We start from the raw sequence: 19,384 nt of genomic DNA on the forward strand, positions 1-19,384 counted from the left end.
ACACACACAGAGGCTATCCACTTTTGCTGTTTGAAACATACCCGCCAATCAAATTTTTCTAAATTCAAATTCAAAAAATTAGGAACCTCTTCTCTTCAACTGAATTCTCTCTCTCTCTCCACAATGACATTAAATTCTTCATCGGTTTCTGGGTCCTCATCAGCTTCACCCAACAATGATTCGGAAATTGCAGATTTGGAAACATCAACTACCTCTCAAGTGGATCACTCCAGCGGAACCACCGACCACAGTGGAAAAAGGCTCATCATTCAAAAGATGGTTCTCAAGAATTTCAAATCATATGCTGGTAAAAGAGAAATTGGTCCGTTTGACAAGGTAAGCATATCGGGTCGAATTTGAACGTTGTTAACTTACGGTTGTTCCGAAACTGATGAATGTGTTTGATGAAATGAACGGATTGGACCTCTCAGAGTTTCACATGTGTCGTTGGACCAAACGGATCAGGAAAATCCAATGTTATTGATGCCATTCAATTCGTGTTCGGAAAGAAGGGTAAAAAATTGAGACTGAAAAAGCTTTCAGAATTAATTCATAGCTCTAAGAATTTTCCAAATCTTGAAGAAGCCAGTGTTTCCGTGCACTTTGCAGAGATTTTTGTGAGCAACGATAACATCAATAGTAACGAAATTGTTCCAGATTCAGAATTTATTGTAAAAAGAACAGTCAATAAGAGCAGTGTTTCAACCTATTACATAGATAGTAGAAAAAGCACATATACAGAGGTTACAAATCTTCTCAAATCCAAGGGAATTGATTTGGAAAATAATAGATTTTTAATTCTTCAGGGAGAGGTTGAACAAATTTCTCTCATGAAACCAAAGGCCCCATCAGAAAACGAAGATGGTTTACTGGAATATATCGAAGATATTATTGGAACAAATAAGTATGTGGAGAAGATTGACCAATCATTGGTGGAGGTTGAACAATTAAATGAAAAGAGGCAAGAAAAGCTCAATCGAGCGAATGGAGCCAAGAAAGAAAAGGAGGCTTTGGAGGAACCTATGAATGAAGCGATCAAATATTTGAAAAAGAAACGAGATCTTGTTGAAAAATATCACTTGCTTGCTCAGAAGCAGCTTTATGATGCCTCTCAAAGATTGTCACAAAAACAAGACGAGAGCTCCAAGCTCAAGGCACAGCATGAAGTCGAGAAGGAAAAGCTTTCACAGATCGATACTGAAATTTCCAAAAAAGAAGAAGTATTTAAGAATTGCAAGAAAGAGCTAGAATTAATTTCTAAAAAACTACAAAAGCAAAAAAGCAAGTTTTCTGAATTTGAGAATAAGGACGAAAAATTGAAAGAGGATTTGAAAATCACGAAAAATAGAAAACAACAATTAGAGAAGAATCTCAAGTCGAGTGGAGATAAAAAAGATGATTTGCGACAAAAGATCGATGAATGCGAGAGTACGGAGGAAAGTCTCAAGAGAGAACTTTCTAAACTTACACCAGATCTTGAAAAAGCTACACAAAAGGTCGATGAGATATATCAACAATGTCAAAAAGAAATAAGCAAATTATCTCAGCAGAAAGAGGAAAAAAACAAGCAACTTGCTCCATATAAACAGAAGGAAAATGAAATTAAGGAAAAAATTTCATTGGTTGAATCAGAGATCAAGCTGGTACAGGAGAAAAAAGACAGCGTCAAAAAGGAGTATGACAGGAAGAAATCAGAGTTGGAGAAACTAAACATCCAACGTACGACTAAAAAAGAAGAAATCACTAAAAACAAAAAGATACAAGCTAACAATATCAATAGGATAAAGGACGAAAGAGAGCGACTAAGCAGTATCGAACATAACATGGGTGATACGGAAAAGAAGGTTATTGAACTGAGGCAGCGTTATTCGACCTTGAAAACCGATCAACAGAATAGTATTTCACAGAATAGGATTGTTCAGGCTTTGCTTAACGAATCAAACATTGAAGGTGTGTGTGGCAGATTGGGAGATTTGGGAACCATCGACTCAAAGTATGATATTGCAATTTCAACGGCATGTGGTTTTTTGAATAGTATCGTCGTTGAGACGACAGCAGCTGCAACAGAATGTGTTGAATACTTGAAAAAGCATGGATTAGGTGTTGCCACATTCATTATTCTTGAAAAGATCAATCCTCCTCAGACTCTTCCTGAAAATTCCATTCCTGAAAAGGTACCACGCCTCTTTGATCTTATAACCCCAAACGAAGAACGTTTCAGAAGTGCTTTTTATTATGGTGTACAGAATACCCTTGTAGCAGCCGATCTGGAACAGGCTTCTAGAATAGCTTACAACAAGCAGAAGAGATGGAGAGTTGTGTCACTGAAGGGCGACCTTATAGAAGAGTATGGTACCATGAGTGGTGGAGGTAAAACAATCCTTAAAGGACTCATGACCCTTTCGGGAAATGCCAAGAAAATTGTTAGAATATCCGAGAAGGAGATTATCGAAGCAAAATCTAGTTTAGAAATAGCAGAGCAAGACTATTTGCAAAAACAGTACAAACGACAAAGTATTTCTCAGGAACTCAAAAGGTTGGAAGCAGAGAATTCCAACATTGACATGCGCTTAAAAGAAATTTCACTTGACATTGAATCCATTGAAAAAACTACTATCGATTTGCAAAACCAAATGAAAAACATGGAAAAGGATCTCAAGAAAGAGAGTAACAAAGAGCATGATGATCGGTTGTCTGACCTGAACAATGAATTGGATGAATATAAAAAGGAGTTGGAAGATCATAGAAGAAAATTCAAATCTTTAGAAGCAGATATGGAAAAGCTCATTCTTCAAATTGAGAACGTGGGAGACGGAAAACTCAAAATGCAAAAGGATATTGTAAAAGAGCTAAACAACAAAATTGATGATGCCAACCTGAAGCTTAACAAGGTCCAGGTCCAAAGAGAGTCCTACGAAAAGAGTCTCAAAAAGCTTGAAAAGCAGCTAAAGTCTGAACAAGAAGAATTTGACAACATTGGCAAAAAAATAGAGGACATTGAGACAAAGAGAAAGCTCATTGAAGAAGAGGCGGCTCCAATCATGATGGAAATATCTGATCTTGAAGAAACGCTCAAAGAAAAAGAGAAGGAAACGACACAGAAAGAGAGTGAGTGTGAACAAGTGCGAAAACAATTCACTAAAGCTCGAGAGAAAGAACTTGAACTTAAGAATGCATTGGAAGACTGTATCAAAGAGGTTAAGGAAATTGAGAGGTTGGTCCTAAAAAGACGAGAAGAGATGGAAAAACATGAAAAGTCCTACGACTCTGAATTTGAAGCTCTTTTCGCGCTAGAGAATGCAGAACAAAACGAATCTGGAAAGAAGAAAGTGAAGGAAGAGCGAAAGGAGAAAGAAGACGACGAGATGGACACCTCTGACGATCGGGAAGAGACCAACGACCATTCTCAAGAAGATGGCAATAGGATGCAAGACGACGATGACGATGACATGGGTAAAAGCTTTAGTACAAAATTGACAAGAAAGAAAAAGCAAGATCTTCAACACGTGAACGTTCAAACATTGAATTACGATATCACTATTCTCGTTTCTGAGTTGGAGAAGATGAAACCTAATCTTTCTGCTATCGAAGATTACAAAAAGAAAGAGGAGGATTACAAGCTCAAAGTTAAAGACTTTGAACAAGTGACCATTGAGAGAAATAAGGCCCAAAAATTGTATGAGGAACTACGAAGAAAGCGTCTAGATGAGTTTATGAGAGGCTTCACTTCGATCACAATGAAATTGAAAGAGATTTACCAAACCATTACTTTGGGAGGTGATGCTGAATTGGAACTTGTTGACAGTTTAGATCCATTTTCAGAAGGAATTGTTTTTTCCGTTAGACCACCAAGAAAGAGCTGGAAGAATATTTCAAATTTATCTGGAGGTGAGAAAACCTTGTCTTCTCTTGCTCTGGTATTTGCTTTGCACCACTACAAACCAACCCCAATATATGTGATGGACGAAATTGATGCAGCACTTGACTTTAGGAATGTCTCCATTGTAGCAAACTATGTCAAAGAGAGAACCAAAAATGATGCTCAGTTCTTAATTATCAGTTTGAGAAACAACATGTTCGAATTGGCAAATACTCTGGTTGGTATTTACAAAACGAACGATGTTACCAAGTCTGTAACAATCAATCCTTCGTTATTATCTGTGCCAAAAGGAACAAATAAGACAAGTACTGAACAAGAGTAATGCATGTACAAGCGTACATGTATCTAGAATTGGATTGAGAGTGACAACAACAATATGTGTGGAACACGCCTAATGAAATGACACGGAAGGATACCAGCTCAACAAGTTTGATAAAAGTAAAACCACCACAAATAAGCAAATATATCCAAAAGTTATTATTAAATAAACGATGTAAATACGAATTGGTAACGTTTTCGGTTGAATTTATCATCATATGTGACAGAATTGAAACAAGTCCTGCAAAAGAGGTTTCAAGTTTTTTACATAATTATTCTTGTTGTTGCTTTAAGTGTTCTGCATGTTCGAACAGACCCAACATGTGACCATCAGGAGATCGAAGTGAAGCAACTTTTCCATGGGATGGATATTTGATTGGTCCATCAAGTACTGCTCCCATTTCAATTAATTTATAAATTGTTTTGTCCATTTGGGTAACGTCAAAACAAAGAAAAGGTGAGTATCCAGTTGTACATGCTGCTTCACTGAATTAGAAAAATAGTTTTTGATTTTTTGATTATTTCCAACACATCATTCCGAAAGTAAAATAATTTTTTAAAAAAAATAAACAAATAAATTTCAATAAATTATGATGGTGAAATTCCGAAAGTAAAATTCATATTAAAATAAATCACATGAATATTTTGAAAACAGAAATATGATCAAAACATCATCACCATTCCCAACAGTTCAGCAAGCATTCCGATCAAAATGCTTACCCTTCCACTTTGTTCAAACAAACTTTCATTTGTCCCGATTGTAATTCCGCCCAATGTTCAGATACATGATTCACTTGCATACCCAATCCTTCGGAATAGAATTTTACAGATTTAGGTACGTCCTTGATTAACAACATGATGTTCTTCAGCACAGCCGTTCGTACAGACATTTTTTTCTAAGCCTAATTTCTTGTCAGAGGAGAACAACTTTCATTCAGAGCTTGTGGTGATACAAGTTATTGACTCAACTACATTTAAACTTTGATAATAGCTCTCAATTGCATTGGTTTCATGTTTTGTGGAGAAAGTGACTGAAACAATGGAGTGCCTTTTCCCGCCATGAAGTTACGTTAATGACAATAACCAACTCATAAAAAAAATTCTCAACAACACACACTTCTCATCACGTGAGAAAGCCTCCATGTCGAAAATATCAATCTTGAAACATCCGAATGAAGAGGATGAAGAGTTACAACATCAATTGAAAAAACAACACAAACACATGGAAGAGGGCAACAAGAAAGAGAAGGATGAAAAGAGCAAAAAGAAGATCAAGGAATCGATCATCAAACACTCTCCGATATCGATGAGGGAAACAACCCACCCATCTGGCATTGATTCTTCGGAACGAGAGGAAAAGTAAGTTTTGAATATTCCAAACTAAAAATTAAATATTACACGACCAATGACAATTCAATTGAAATGTCAACAGGTTGTGGTCCCTTGATGTTTATATCCACGAAGTGATTCACTTTATTTATAAATCAACCAATCCAATGCTTTCTAATGATTGCTGTGTTGGATTCAGACTTTGGGATTTCCCACTCATGTATATTCAAAAACCAGAAGGTCCCTACACCAATGCAGATACCTTAGAAACACGAATGTTCAAAGAAAGTTTTTCAGCATCTACATTTTATAAAAGTCAAGTGAGGGATCAAGAAAGTTATTCGAGTCACAATATGTTGTTTAGAACTGGAAAGAGTATTGTTTTCTCAATGAAACGAGATGAATTAGGAATCTATGTACAAACATTACCACTTTATGTTTTTCTATTTATTTTAACAGCCACCAAAATGGACGGAGTTGATCATAAATTAGGATGGAAGCCAGTATTGATCGGAAGTGTTCATATACCACTTCATGAATTAAAAGTGTTTGAAGAGGTGGACACACCAAAAGGGCAACAAATTCCACAAAGAAAGACGATTAGTGGAACTTTTTCAATGAAGAATGATCGTGGATATGATGTAGCAGTGATTGACATGGATGTACGATTAAGGCAACTATCACCACAACCTGGTTACGCATTTAACGATTGCATGACCAACGATATTACAAAAACCTTTTCTTTACAACGACCTCTCACACCTGGAGGTCCCAACTCCAAAGCGATGGACCTAACTTTAAAACTTCAAACAGGAGCTGTGACAAGAAATCCACTGTTGACAGTCTCCGACAAGGTGTTGCAATCCACAAACAATTTAATCACTTCAAAAGGAAATATCCATTATGGTTTGGACAAAGGAGTTACAGGAGAGTTGGGAACATTATCGTCTCTAGTTCATCATTACAAACAAAACCAACAACAAACCAAAATCATGAAAGGTCAAATTGAGGCCCAAATCGCTGCCATGACGGCTCAATTATCTCACATTTCTTCTCAACTAAAGGAAAAAACAAAGGTGAAGAAATCGAAAAAGTCAGACAAAGTGCTTTATACAGAAAGTATTAAGAGGCCGTCGTCAACAACAGCCGTAAGACCACAAAGTACAAGTTCAGTTTCATCGAAAAGACACAAATCCCCAAGTATTTCGCATCGAAAAGTATCACAGACCAAGGAAGAGACTTTGAGAAGGGTGACCCATTCGACGACAAAACAAAGACCCTCATCAGCTTGCTCCAAGGTTACTTCCCAAAAATTGACCAAACCTAGTGCGACAATTCAACAGAAGAGGCCTTCATCCAAGTTAAAATCACCATCTTTAAAAAATTATGAAGACGCTCAAAGGAGAATAGAAGAGGAACTAGCTCAACGAGTGATAAACAACCTTCAACAACAATATTCCACAATGAAAGATGATGAACGACAAGGAACCACTCTGTCCGGAGTCATTCCTCAACTTGCAGATACGTTCAAACTGTTGAACAACCAGAATGAAACTTTAGCTGACGAATCACAAAACGATGCAACTAATGAATATATTACAATTCCATGTGAGCTATACAAAACCATTAAGGATAACAACGACCGATACAACAATTTACAAAAAAGTTATCAATTGATAATGGATGAATTTATGGACAATCCAAGTAAATTATTTTCATCCATGACCAAGATTGACACTAGAGGCATGTCACTTCGAGAGAAGGAGTTATGGAAAAATCAAAACAAATTGATCACACTCTTGAAAGAAAATTATGATGCAATCAAACAAGAAAAGGACCTACAGGCATTAAAGGCACCAAAACAGCCAACAAAGGCAACGCTGCAAGTGGAAGAGGTTGAGGAGAGTTTGACCACCTCAACAACAACTTCAGCAAGGTCTGAACGAAATGTTACAAAAGAAAATTCTGTTGGATCAGAGCAACGGATTTCAAGTAGACAAACATCAATGGAATCGTTGATGCTGTCAAAATCGTCACCACGTTCTGTGTTATTAGAACCTGTGAAACAAAAAGAACCAATTAAGGCTTCCCCCTCCAACCAACACCAGGAAAATAATGTATCATTGTCGAATGTCCATGAATCGGATGATTATGAAACATCGTCAAAGTTTAACATAACGAATGAAGAAGAGAATACAGAACTGAAACTTCCGAAAGTAACTTCTTCAGCAAGTTTTGAAACAAGCACATTGGATACACATGAGAATCAAGAAAACAACAACTTGAAGGAGGTACCAAACTCAATTTCTGTAAATGACAATGCCGCTTCAATTGCTATCACAAACAGTTCATTTGAGGATTTTGATGAAGATTTTGAGACCAGCCAAACCATGGATTCATCTTCAAAAGCTACTTTTATCCCACCTCCCACATCTTCTCAAAGTGACACATTAAGATCTGACCACGATTTCGCAGTTGTTCAGGTACAAAACAACGAGAGGAGACCAGCAAATACATCCGTTCAGGAAGAGGAGTTCGAAGACTTTGAAGACAATGAATTTGAACATGCGGTGCAAAATCAAGTGGTTGAAGAGGAGGATGATGAAGATGTCACATATGAAGAGCAGCAAGAAGGGCATCAAGAACCTTCAGATGAGAACGAAGTTGTCCACTCCATCGATTATTCTGGAATTGAGGAACGAGCTGAGGAAGAGGATAGAATTTAATCAATTGTGACGATACAGGTATGAATGGAAATGCCAATGCTCACCTTAATGTAGAGAGAGAACGCCTCATTCAAAACAGTTGAAATCATCGTTTAGATATCTGATTCAAAAACAGTTTGAGAAAGGGCAATCGAAACCCAAATTCATCTCAACAAATGGTCAGATTTAATTATTATTAGTAGTTTTAGATTGTTTGTAGAAATATTCAATGGTTTGGATGGCAGATTCTTTGAAAGTGTATTTGGGTTTCCATCCATTATTTGTCAATCTTCTAACTGACGCCATCGAATAAACAACGTCTCCTGGTCTTCGTGGGAGATAAACTCTCTTATTTACAGGCTTTTGAGTTAATTTGGCACATTGTGATTCAACAATATCAGCCATTTGATTGATGGTTATGTATGATCCATAACCCACGTTAAATACGCCAAATTCTCCAATGTAGAAAGAGGCATAGACGTTGGCCCAAACGACGTCTTTCACATAGACAAAATCTCTGGTTTGTCTTCCATCACCATAAATTTCAATAGGTTCTCCTTTGACGCAAGCTCGATCGATAAATCGCGGAATTGCAGCAGCATACTGAGAGTTGGGGTCTTGACGTTCTCCAAAAACATTAAAATATCGAAGAGCAATGGCAACCATAGGTTCGTTATCGCTGTCAGCATTTTCATCTCCAAGTTTTTTGCCTGCAGCTAAATGTTCCTCAATTACTTGTTGAGAGTGGAATTTGCATAGAAACTCTCCATCGTACTTAGATTGAGCATAGGGTGACTCACAACTTGGATTCATATTTTCAAATTTTGGAACTGTTGGTTCAAAACCATAAATGGCTGCTGATGAGCTTAATATTACTTTTTTCACGTGTCCAGATTTTCTACTTTCCTCCAGAACAATATCAGTTCCCATCGTATTCACTTGGAAATACATTTGTGGGAATTTCATTGATTCTGGAACTGACACCAGAGCAGCTAAATGATAAACATATCTAATGTTATACTTTCTTAAAGTATCTCTAAAAACTGATCGATCCATGATGGATTCCTTTACAAAAACAATTTTTTTTGAATTTAACTTTCGCTCCAACGAGTACAGAAATTCTAAATTGCTATTCGTATTTACATTTGGATTACCACTTGATTGAGCAGTTGCGTGTAAATTGTCATAAATTACAATTCGTTCACAGAGAGGTTCATTCCGCACAAAATGTTCAGCAATGTGAGAACCAATAAATCCAGCTCCTCCAGTAATCATCACTGAGTATGTTTTCGTTGGTTCCTTACTTTTTTTCAATTTCTTAAAGAATTGTGCAGCTGCGGAATGACTATTGCTGGCATCTATGATATTCATACCTGCACTATTTTTGAACATGAGCCGTATGATGAAGAGTATTGAAATGACTCCTAGAAAGATGAGAGCCCACTTCCTTGGCTGATGGATAATACTGGATATTATATTTATCATGATGATGAAAATGATATTATTCGAGGTATGTTTAAATAGGACGAGTTTCAATGAGAGTGCTATTCCGATGATGATAGGTTAGGCAGTTTGTTTCGTCCTATTGTTTGATTAATTTACTGAATGATCTGTTTCTCTCGGAAAGGCTCTCCACAAAGAATCTATCAATACGTGAATACGTTCCCGAAAGATGCAGAATAGCCTCGACAGATCAAAAATTCCAATTGGTCTTTTTATCTTTGAGTCGTCAGCAAAAGACAAAGAGGATGACGAAGAAGAGGAAGAAAATCAACAACGTGCGCTCGAAGAATTGATGAATTTTTTTTGACGTTTTTCAAATCTTAACGAATCTTTGTAAACTGGGTAATGAATCAACAGAAGATGAAATATTAAATCCTCTGTTGATTCCTTATAGGCATCAGAGGATTATTACCTAACATTGAATTACTATGGAATTTTAAAACGGCAATAGAGATGGTAATGTTTTCGAGTGCTCCGAACGATATTGTGTCATATCAATGATGTGTGAGGTGGTACTAAGTACTTCCAACTGGGTAATGTTTAAGGATGATGACACCTTTGTCCCTATAGAAAAAATCCCTACGTTACCCATCTTGCAAAACGTTTACAACAACAAACAGAGTGGTGTCTCTTAATGGATGGTGAGACATACTCTCTGAGTGGACATATGGACGCCACAACCTCTGTGTAATGAGTGATGACTCTGGACACAGGCGTGTGTGTCTGAAATTCGTTCCAAGTTAACTTCCAACTACTACGGTCAAAGTGTGAAGCTTTACACCTTGTGGATCGATACACAAATTGCCCACCACGTGAAAACAACTAGTATTTTTTCAAATGAGAGAAGGTCAGTATCACCTTGTACAACAACCCCATGACGCTCTCACTCCTTCCATATTTATCAGGATCCCTTCAGACATCTATCTCATCGCACCCGTTCATGTTGTGAATACATTAAATTCAACCTTGTTTCATTGCCCACCAACAATTTTTAAATTGAAAAAATTATCTCAACATCATCATTAAAGAGGACAACAACTCCGCCACCCAAAAACCACACACCACTCCACCAACAACACAACCAACACACAAATCAATAATAGTAATAATGGCTTCCATGGACCTAAAGGTCGTTACAATTAGAACCGAGGAGAGTAACAACAACAACAGCGAAGGCGGTGCTTCTTGTTGGTTCCTCAGGGATGAGTCTTGTTCCAACACGAACTCTCCGATAATGATGACGACATTGCAAGAACAAGGAAATGATGCTCAAGAAACTCTTACACCCACTCATCATACCAATTATACGCACTCTATCTTACTCTACGTGAATGGAGTCAAGCATCAATTGAGTTGTCCCAATCCTGAACTCACTCTCTCACAATATCTGAGAAATGAATTAAGGCTCACAGGCACCAAAATTGGATGTAATGAAGGAGGATGCGGAAGCTGTGTGGTGATGATTCAACACTTTGATCATGGCAAGCAAAGAGTAGTGAGCAGAAGTGTCAATTCATGTCTATTTCCGTTGATCGAGTGCGATGGATGTCATGTGGTTACCGTGGAAGGTGTGGGATCCTCTCGAGACGATATGTTGCATTTGATTCAGAGAAGAATTAGAGAATTCAATGGATCACAGGTAAGTAGATTACTTCTTGTTCTTATTGGTGCCATTCAAAACATGCATCTATTCTTTGTGGGATATATTCTCGATCGAACAAAATGAAATATTGGAATGTAATGGTGGTGACGATGATGCATCATAGTGTGGATTTTGTACACCAGGATTTGTGATGAGTTTGTACACCTTGTTGCGAAACAATCCAAAGCCATCACTGGAGGAAATTGAAAGAGCTCTTGATGGCAATTTATGTCGCTGCACGGGATATAGACCGTAAGTATTCCTTGAAGCAATGTGTTCATCGATGTGTTTGAATTTTGCGACTGTGTTTGAATTTTCATGAAATGTGTCGAAACAATCATCATCACTAGAATATTGGATGCAGCCCGTTCGTTGGTTGGATGTGGACTGGAAAATTGCTGTCAAACAAACAACTCGTCATCATGTAGTTCGAAAGGATGCGGAATGAAGGATTGTTGTCAAAACAGAGATGGCAATGATTGCTGTAAAGATGTTAATGACAATCCCATCACTGAAAAAGCATCAACCACCAAAGCAGATCCATTATTCCCTTTTGAATTGAGAACATACAAATATAAACCACTCCGAGTCACCAATGCAAGATCCTTGACTCATGCAACTAAACCTCTCCTCTGGTACAGACCAACCACACTTGAAAACTTTTTAGAAATTTTACAGAGACACCCCAACGAGCACAAACGATTCATTGTTGGCAATACTGAAATTGCAATTGAACAGAGAATGAAAAACAAACATTTCCCAGTGGTAATTCAACCCACTCACATTCAGGAATTGTTAGAAATGAAAGCAGTTTACAATGGAGATAGTGGAGAGGCCTCTCACTTGATATTGGGAGCAAGTGTTACACTTGCAAGCATGGAACAATTTTTAAGAGAGCAGCGTGAATCACTTCCACCTCATCAAGGCAAGGCTCTTGATTGCATTCTCGACCAATTGAAATATTTTGCTTCCACCTCCATTCGAAATACTGCTTGTCTAGCAGGAAATATTGTCACAGCAAGTCCAGTGAGCGATTTGAACCCGTTGTGGATGGCATTGGATTGTAAACTTAAAATCATGCACATGGACGGCCAAGTGAAAACGATCGAATTTAAAGATTTCTTTATTGGATATCGTCAAGTTCAATTGAAAAAGAGTGAATTAATTATTCACATGGTGCTTCCACTTCCAAGTGTTGTTTGTAAAAATTCAAATGATTCGATCCAAACATGTGACCTGATCACTAAAGCATACAAACAATCCAAGAGAAGGGAAGATGACATTGCTGTTGTGACTGCAGGTATGAAAATTAGAATAGAACATGGAAGCCATATTGTGAGGGACATTAGGTAAGTTTCAAAGTTCTTTTAACATGAATTTTGCAACGCTTTTCAGATTGGTGTATGGTGGAATGAATGCATATACAGTTTCAGCCGAAAAAACACGCTCCTTCTTGATTGGAAAACCATTTTCAAAACAAGTATTTGAGGGTTCTCTCAATTTTCTTGATGAAGATTTGCCACTTGATAAGAATGCACCAGGTGGAATGGTTGAATATCGAAAGACATTATCAATGTCTTTTTATTTCAAATTTTACCTCTATGTGACTAAAACTTTGAATATTCGAGAGTTGACAGAGGATGAAAATTCTGTCCTCTTAGATCAATACTACATTGAAAGACATTTTCCAATTGGAAAACAATTATTTAAGCCACTTCAAATTGGAGCAAGTGTTGGTCAACCTCTTCCACATCAATCTGCTCATTTACAAGTATCAGGTGAAGCAAAATTTGTGGACGACATTCTTCCATTTTATGGCGAAGTTTATGCTGCCCTTGTTCTCTCAACAAAACCCCTCGCGAAAATTGTCTCTGTCAATGTTGAGAAAGCTCTCCAAATGAATGGTGTCTTGGGATTTGTAGATCACAGAGATGTGAAGGGTGTAAACAAAATTGGTGTTGTCATTCCACAAGAAGAGGAATTATTCAAATCCCAATATTGTACAAGTACCGGGCAGCTCATAGGACTGATCGTTGCAGAGACCGAGCTTCAAGCAAAGAATGCTGCTCGAGAAGTGGTTATTGAATATGAAACTCTACAAGATCAAAAACCAATTTTCACAATTCGAGAGGCCCTAGAACAGAAATCCTTCCATGTGAAAGAAAAGAAAATCTCATCACAAGCACCTTCGTTATTGAACCCACAAATCCACAAACATGCTCCTGAATTGATCCAAGAAATTGAAAACAATCTCCAACTCACAAAGGACTATGTCATTGTTGAAGGTGACGCTTACACAAACACTGCTCAGGAGCATTTTTATGTGGAACCATATGCAGCGTTGGTCATTCCTAATTTCCCTGAGTTAGGAGAATATCAAGTGTATTGTACCACACAGGATTGTTCGCACACTCAAATGACTGTCGCTGAGGTTCTCAATATTCCCAGTAATAAGGTTGTTGCGTCTGTTAAACGACTTGGAGGTAAGTGAATTCTATTTGTTTGTTTTTGATATTTATGAGAGACTTTTTTCTGACCTCTTTCTCTATCATCACTACGGTATTTCTTTGCCTTTCAAACCATTTAGGTGGATTTGGAGGAAAAGAATCAAAACCAACCTATCTTGCAGCTGCAATTGCAGTGGCTGCGCAAAAATTCCAGAGACCAATTCGAATCATTCTTGACAGAGATGTCGACATGTCCACAACAGGACAACGACATCCTTTCTTTGCCAAATATAAGACAGCTTTGAATAGATCGACCTTAAAAATTCAAGCTCTTGATATTGAGCTTGTCTCTAATGGAGGTTATAGCATGGATCTGAGTGAAAGTGTTCTCAATCGAGCGATGCAAAGTGTTGATAATTGCTATTTTATTCCAGCATTTAAGATTACTGGACGAGTTTGTAAAACCAACGTCCAATCCAATACTGCATTCAGAGGATTTGGAGGCCCACAGTCTTTTATTGCGATAGAAACGGTCATTGATCATTTGTCACATACCCTCTCCAATCAACTCGATGCAAGCTCACAACTCTCAAAAAATCCTTCTCAATTAGCCCTTGCGATTCGAGAAGCCAACTTTTACAGCGCCCAACATTCTATTACTCCATTCCAGATGAAAATTGAAGACATTGATCGAATTCACACTTTATGGAATCAAACTAAAGAATGTTCCAACTACGAGGAACGACTCAAAGAAATTGAAAATTTCAACTCGAAGCATAGATACCGTAAAAAAGGTATTTCCATGCTGCCTGTGAAATTTGGTATTGCCTTTGGAGCACCATTCTTGAATCAAGGAGGCGCATTTATTAACATTTATCACAACGATGGTTCTGTACTATTGAGCACAGGTGGTGTTTGCATGGGTCAAGGTCTCTTCATCAAATTGATTCAATGTGCGTCCACTGCCCTTGGCATTCCTCCAGAACTTATTCATATTAAGGACACTTCAAGTGATAAGACTCCCAATATGTCAGCTACTGCTGCAAGTGTATCGAGTGATTTATATGGACAAGCTGTGATTAATGCTTGCAATGTGATCAATAAGCGTTTGGATGCACTCAAAAAAGAACTTTTTCCAGAATTATTTTCAAACTATATTCTTGATGAAAAGAACAAGCTTCATGCTCCTCCAGTTTTAACCAAAGAGCAATGGACTCAATTAGTAGAGAAGGCCTACTTCAAGGGAGACATTTCACTCAGCGCCACTGGATTCTATCATACCTCTCAAGTGTGGATGGATTGGACGAATGGTGTTGGAAGACCATTCGAATATTTCACTTATGGATGTGCTGCTAGTGAAGTAGAAATTGATACCCTCACAGGAGATTGGACTGTGAAACGAACAGATATTGTCATGGATGTTGGAAATAGCATTAATCCTTCTATTGACATTGGTCAAATTGAGGGAGCATTTATTCAAGGGTAAGTTGTGTGTTACGATTAGTAAGAGAAGATGCATGTGCTACTAATATCATCAATTCATAACGATGACATGGATAGAATGGGTTTATTTACAATGGAGGAATTTATGTGGGGAGATGAATCACATACTTGGATTCAACCAGGTCAATGCTTTACAAAGGGACCTGGTGCTTATAAAATCCCATCTGCTGGTGACATTCCGTGTGAATTTAATGTTCACCTATTGAAAGATTCTTTCAATCCAAAAGCAACCTATAGTTCGAAAGGTATTGGAGGTAGGTTTACTTTGTCTTTTCGAGGCACAATATACATAACTTGCTTCTCTGACAATTTTGAATTGTTTTAAATGAAATCATTAACAGAACCTCCTCTTTCTTTGGGGGCAACAGTTTTCTTTGCTATTAAACAAGCTGTTGAAAGTGCTCGAAGAGACGTTGGCATTTCTTCATATTGTAAATTAGAACCTCCTGCAACCACGGAGAAAATTCGAGTGGCTTGCTATGACAAGTTTGTGGAGAGATTTGCTGAAGATGAGAAAACTCGAATTAAATGCAGTTATTAAGGTCATGCATCTGCACCTGTCCAAAATAAACATTTCTACTGCTTTTTTCTGTTGGTGATTCGAGATGAATTTATTTCTAGGGAGGGAATACAACATTCATAATCCAGAGTCTCTACCTGTTCACCAGCAACAATTCTGGATGATAAAGTAACAATAAGAAGGTCAATCTGAAAACTGGATCCATCTTCATTAGTAATTGTGGATCCAAGATTGACTGCTGCTTGTCATCGGAGTTAGCTTGGTGGGGCACGAAAGCTTTCTTTTCGCTTTTCAAATGTAACACGGTAGGATCACTTTGCTGTCTTTTGTGATGAGAGAAAGCTCCATAATGTGAGGAAGATGACTGTCTCATCATACCACCACAATGATAGAATTTGCTGTTCATGTTATTATTGAGTCAATACAATTCTTGGTGAATGATCAAATTTGAGAATGAACCAAGAGCGCACAGTACACTGAGAAGAGAGTCTCAATGTTCATAAGGTGTTTGCTTGTTTTTTTCAGAATTTTCTGGCACTCAGGCATCTAAATTTAACACAAGCCTGTTTTTGTCCTTTTGAAGGCAGATGTCACGTCCAACAGGCCACGAGATAAAGCCACAAAAAAAGAATGAATTTCATTGTCAATCCAGGAGATTTGAAATTTTCACAGTCCGCTTCTTTTGGGTTGTATTGGAAACAAATCATTTGGCAAACTGCTGCTCCTGTTTCTTTCTAAGGGTGCCTTGCTCTGGTTGTTGTTGGTGGGTAAAATAATTCTGCCAGTTCTTTGCGATCGGAGATGTTTTGAAGATGAAACAGACTCTTGTCCAACGTTCTGGTGGGCACTGTTAGGTTCGTTTTTGTTTGAGGAAGGTTGAGAACTCGTTAAAGATCTTGGCGAGCGAATGGTTTTGGAATTGTCACGAGAGTGTTGAACAGTTGGAGGTGCTGTTTGAATCATCATTGATAGATTTTCAATGGAATTCACATTCTTATTATTTACATTTAAAGTCGAAGGGAGGTTGTTGTTGTCAGAGCTATCGTTTTGTGCGATAGGTTCTTGCACGGCCTTGATGCTTCCCACAGGAGAAACAGAGTTCATTGTTGTCTGCGTTGGCTGCTCCTCATTGGAGCCAAGCGAATCACTGGATTGAGTGTGAGTCATATGAACGCTCATGGCATCTACCACACTCGTTTCAGTCTCATCGGGATTAGAGACCCATATTCGAGCATTGTGCCAAACACTGGCCTCATCCACAATCACTCCCTTCTCATTGATGGCTGAAATCGGGAAGGTTTTCTTTGCGGGTCGTTGCTTCTTCTTGAACCACGAAAATAACGGCTCTGAGGAGTAAGGAGAGGGTTTTTTGAAGAATTTCTTGGTTTCTTTGACAGGGAGGGTGTTGATTCTTCTCGGAGAGGACCTTGTTGCTTCTTCCTCTTCCTTGTTAGGATTGGGTTGCTTTGAGAGGGATAAATCCGCATCATGATGAGGTGTATCCTTAGTGAGGATTTTACCCTTCTGCAAGATAGCCACCTCATGAGAGGTTGTTTGCGACGAAGAAGGAGGAGCTCGATATCTGGAGGCTGCTAATACGGCATGAATTCTCTCGTTTCGGCTCTGAAAAGGATGTTCTCTTTCCTCAAGGTAATGTCGAAATGAATTCTTTGAGGCTCCTCCACCCATGATGATGATGTTGTTGAATTCTTAATAGTGTTTGATTGATAAATAAGCGAAGTGGTCGTGATTACTATTTTTTCGAACAATCAACCTTTCGCAACATTAAGGCGAATATTGATTCCGTTCGTTGTTTCAAGAAGGAGAACACACAACAAGTGCGTTATTTTTTTTTGAGAAAACAGGTCCGTCTTTTTAAGGGATTTTTAAGGGCCTTATGAACTTTTTTTGGGTGTCCAAACATACTGGAAAAATGAACTTCAAAATGGCTAATGTATTGACCAAATTGGGGACTGGAAGAAGATCTCAAATGGTGAAGCAATGCCAAAAATTTGAGATCATGCCCTTTGGCTGTAATGTTTCCTTTCGAAACAACAGTGAGTGCTGCACATACTCAGATATTGTCTGTTTTGATAATGATGAACACGGAAAGAAGGATTCCATCCAGGACACCCTTAATTAGGTGGTTCCCTCCGAAATCACCACCACTTTTCAACCAATTCAATCATTGAAACAGGTGCTGATACATTTCATGCAATCAGGCTTTTACGCACATCTTAATACACGAACTATTGCGCTACCTCTTAAATAAGTCGAGAATATTCGAAACATGTATAAAAAATATTGTGCATTCTCAGCAACAATAACAATTTCTCTTCCGACAACCAGATAATAATACAGAGATTTTAGAATGAGAAAACAAAAATTACACAATCGGAAAAAGAGGAAACCAATGAAAGATCAATTCAATGATGATGATGATGATGATGACGACATTTTGTTTAGCACTCATGAGGAAAATAATCATTCAGACGAAATGGTCCTCTCCGATGATGATGCCTCTATCGAGGACTCGTCAATACCGATTATCCATATTGCAAAGCCTGCACAATTTTTTGAAATTCCTCTTGTGCGGTACGGCCAAGAGTTGTACATGCCACTGGTTTATGCAAAAAGATTTTTGAACATTTCATCAAGGGAAATTTACTCCATGTATGGACGGTTTGAAAAATTGATCTCTCTTACCGAGAGAGTCTGTTTGAATGGAAATGAAATGAAAGTATTATCGGATTTGAGTAAGAGAGAAGGTCTCGATCGAAGTTTGCATATAAAAAGCAATAGGAATGGAATATCATTATTTCAAATCGAAAATTTGGTGAAAAAAGTTGTAAAATTGCAGAGAGATCACAATTCACAAGAGAATGCTGATGAAGAAAATGTACATTCAAATGCAGAGTCTTTATTAGTTCCAGAAGATTATTCCATATCTTCTCATCTTGACTTGCATCACTTTATACTCAATGTAGATAATAATATTATTGAATCACTCAATCGCAATATTAATAGGGAAAATCCTGAAGAAACTGTGGAAGAAGAGAGTGGAGAGGAAATACAAAGCGAGGGGAGTGATGACGACAGCTACTCAACCACATCCTCACTTGACGATGATAATGACAATGAATCAAACAGTGTTTCCAATGTTAAACATACTCTCAGCTCTGTGTTGGAAGAATGTGACAAGAAAATTATTGACACTTGCCCACTGCATCATGACGGTGTGAAAAAATTTCAAAAGCTTTTGGTCAATTTATCCAAAGAAAAAATCTCTAATGTGTTTGTCCCGTTGGATTATTGAGAGTGTTGTGTGAGAGTGGGATCAATTTCTGTTTGAATGTTGTCTGTATTTTGATACATTGCATCAAGCAAAGAGATTCTTTACCTTGATAGAGTTCTCTACACCAATGCAAAATTACCTTTGTTATCATATGATAGCAGATCTTCTCATTTAAATTGAACACAACTCTATCCCACATGATAGGTTGAAAAAGTTTCTTTGATCAGGGATGATCTCCTACA

The 19,384-nt window shown here is 37.8% G+C and overlaps 7 protein-coding genes across 7 annotated transcripts; 4 read left to right on the forward strand and 3 right to left on the reverse strand.

Moving 5' to 3' along the window:
- Positions 1 to 123: 123 nt before the first annotated feature.
- Positions 124 to 4,202, forward strand: FDP41_005369 (uncharacterized protein; the record flags this gene model as incomplete). Its single annotated transcript, XM_044708885.1, has 2 exons — positions 124 to 336; positions 432 to 4,202. The coding sequence occupies 2 exons, from the start codon at positions 124 to 126 to the stop codon at positions 4,200 to 4,202; spliced, it is 3,984 nt and encodes a 1,327-aa protein (XP_044560088.1).
- Positions 4,203 to 4,470: 268 nt separating this feature from the next.
- On the reverse strand, positions 4,471 to 5,088 carry FDP41_005370 (uncharacterized protein; the record flags this gene model as incomplete). Its single annotated transcript, XM_044708887.1, has 2 exons — positions 4,471 to 4,684; positions 4,919 to 5,088. 2 exons carry the CDS (start codon positions 5,086 to 5,088, stop codon positions 4,471 to 4,473), a joined length of 384 nt encoding a protein of 127 aa, XP_044560089.1.
- A 251-nt stretch (positions 5,089 to 5,339) lies between these two features.
- On the forward strand, positions 5,340 to 8,253 carry FDP41_005371 (uncharacterized protein; the record flags this gene model as incomplete). The annotated part of the gene is made up of 2 exons (XM_044708888.1): positions 5,340 to 5,557; positions 5,631 to 8,253. 2 exons carry the CDS (start codon positions 5,340 to 5,342, stop codon positions 8,251 to 8,253), a joined length of 2,841 nt encoding a protein of 946 aa, XP_044560090.1.
- Positions 8,254 to 8,418: 165 nt separating this feature from the next.
- Positions 8,419 to 9,624, reverse strand: FDP41_005372 (uncharacterized protein; the record flags this gene model as incomplete). Its single annotated transcript, XM_044708889.1, has 1 exon — positions 8,419 to 9,624. The coding sequence occupies one exon, from the start codon at positions 9,622 to 9,624 to the stop codon at positions 8,419 to 8,421; it is 1,206 nt and encodes a 401-aa protein (XP_044560091.1).
- Positions 9,625 to 10,972: 1,348 nt separating this feature from the next.
- On the forward strand, positions 10,973 to 15,868 carry FDP41_005373 (uncharacterized protein; the record flags this gene model as incomplete). The annotated part of the gene is made up of 7 exons (XM_044708890.1): positions 10,973 to 11,374; positions 11,502 to 11,629; positions 11,728 to 12,726; positions 12,773 to 13,860; positions 13,965 to 15,306; positions 15,385 to 15,581; positions 15,669 to 15,868. The coding sequence occupies 7 exons, from the start codon at positions 10,973 to 10,975 to the stop codon at positions 15,866 to 15,868; spliced, it is 4,356 nt and encodes a 1,451-aa protein (XP_044560092.1).
- A 645-nt stretch (positions 15,869 to 16,513) lies between these two features.
- On the reverse strand, positions 16,514 to 17,536 carry FDP41_005374 (uncharacterized protein; the record flags this gene model as incomplete). Its single annotated transcript, XM_044708891.1, has 1 exon — positions 16,514 to 17,536. One exon carries the CDS (start codon positions 17,534 to 17,536, stop codon positions 16,514 to 16,516), a length of 1,023 nt encoding a protein of 340 aa, XP_044560093.1.
- A 682-nt stretch (positions 17,537 to 18,218) lies between these two features.
- FDP41_005375 (uncharacterized protein) lies at positions 18,219 to 19,163 on the forward strand (the record flags this gene model as incomplete). The annotated part of the gene is made up of 1 exon (XM_044708892.1): positions 18,219 to 19,163. The coding sequence occupies one exon, from the start codon at positions 18,219 to 18,221 to the stop codon at positions 19,161 to 19,163; it is 945 nt and encodes a 314-aa protein (XP_044560094.1).
- Between the last annotated feature and the right edge of the window lie 221 nt (positions 19,164 to 19,384).

This window comes from Naegleria fowleri (genome assembly GCF_008403515.1).
Source record: "Naegleria fowleri strain ATCC 30894 chromosome Unknown tig44, whole genome shotgun sequence".
In the NCBI taxonomy this organism is placed as follows: domain Eukaryota; phylum Heterolobosea; class Eutetramitea; order Acrasida; family Naegleriidae; genus Naegleria; species Naegleria fowleri.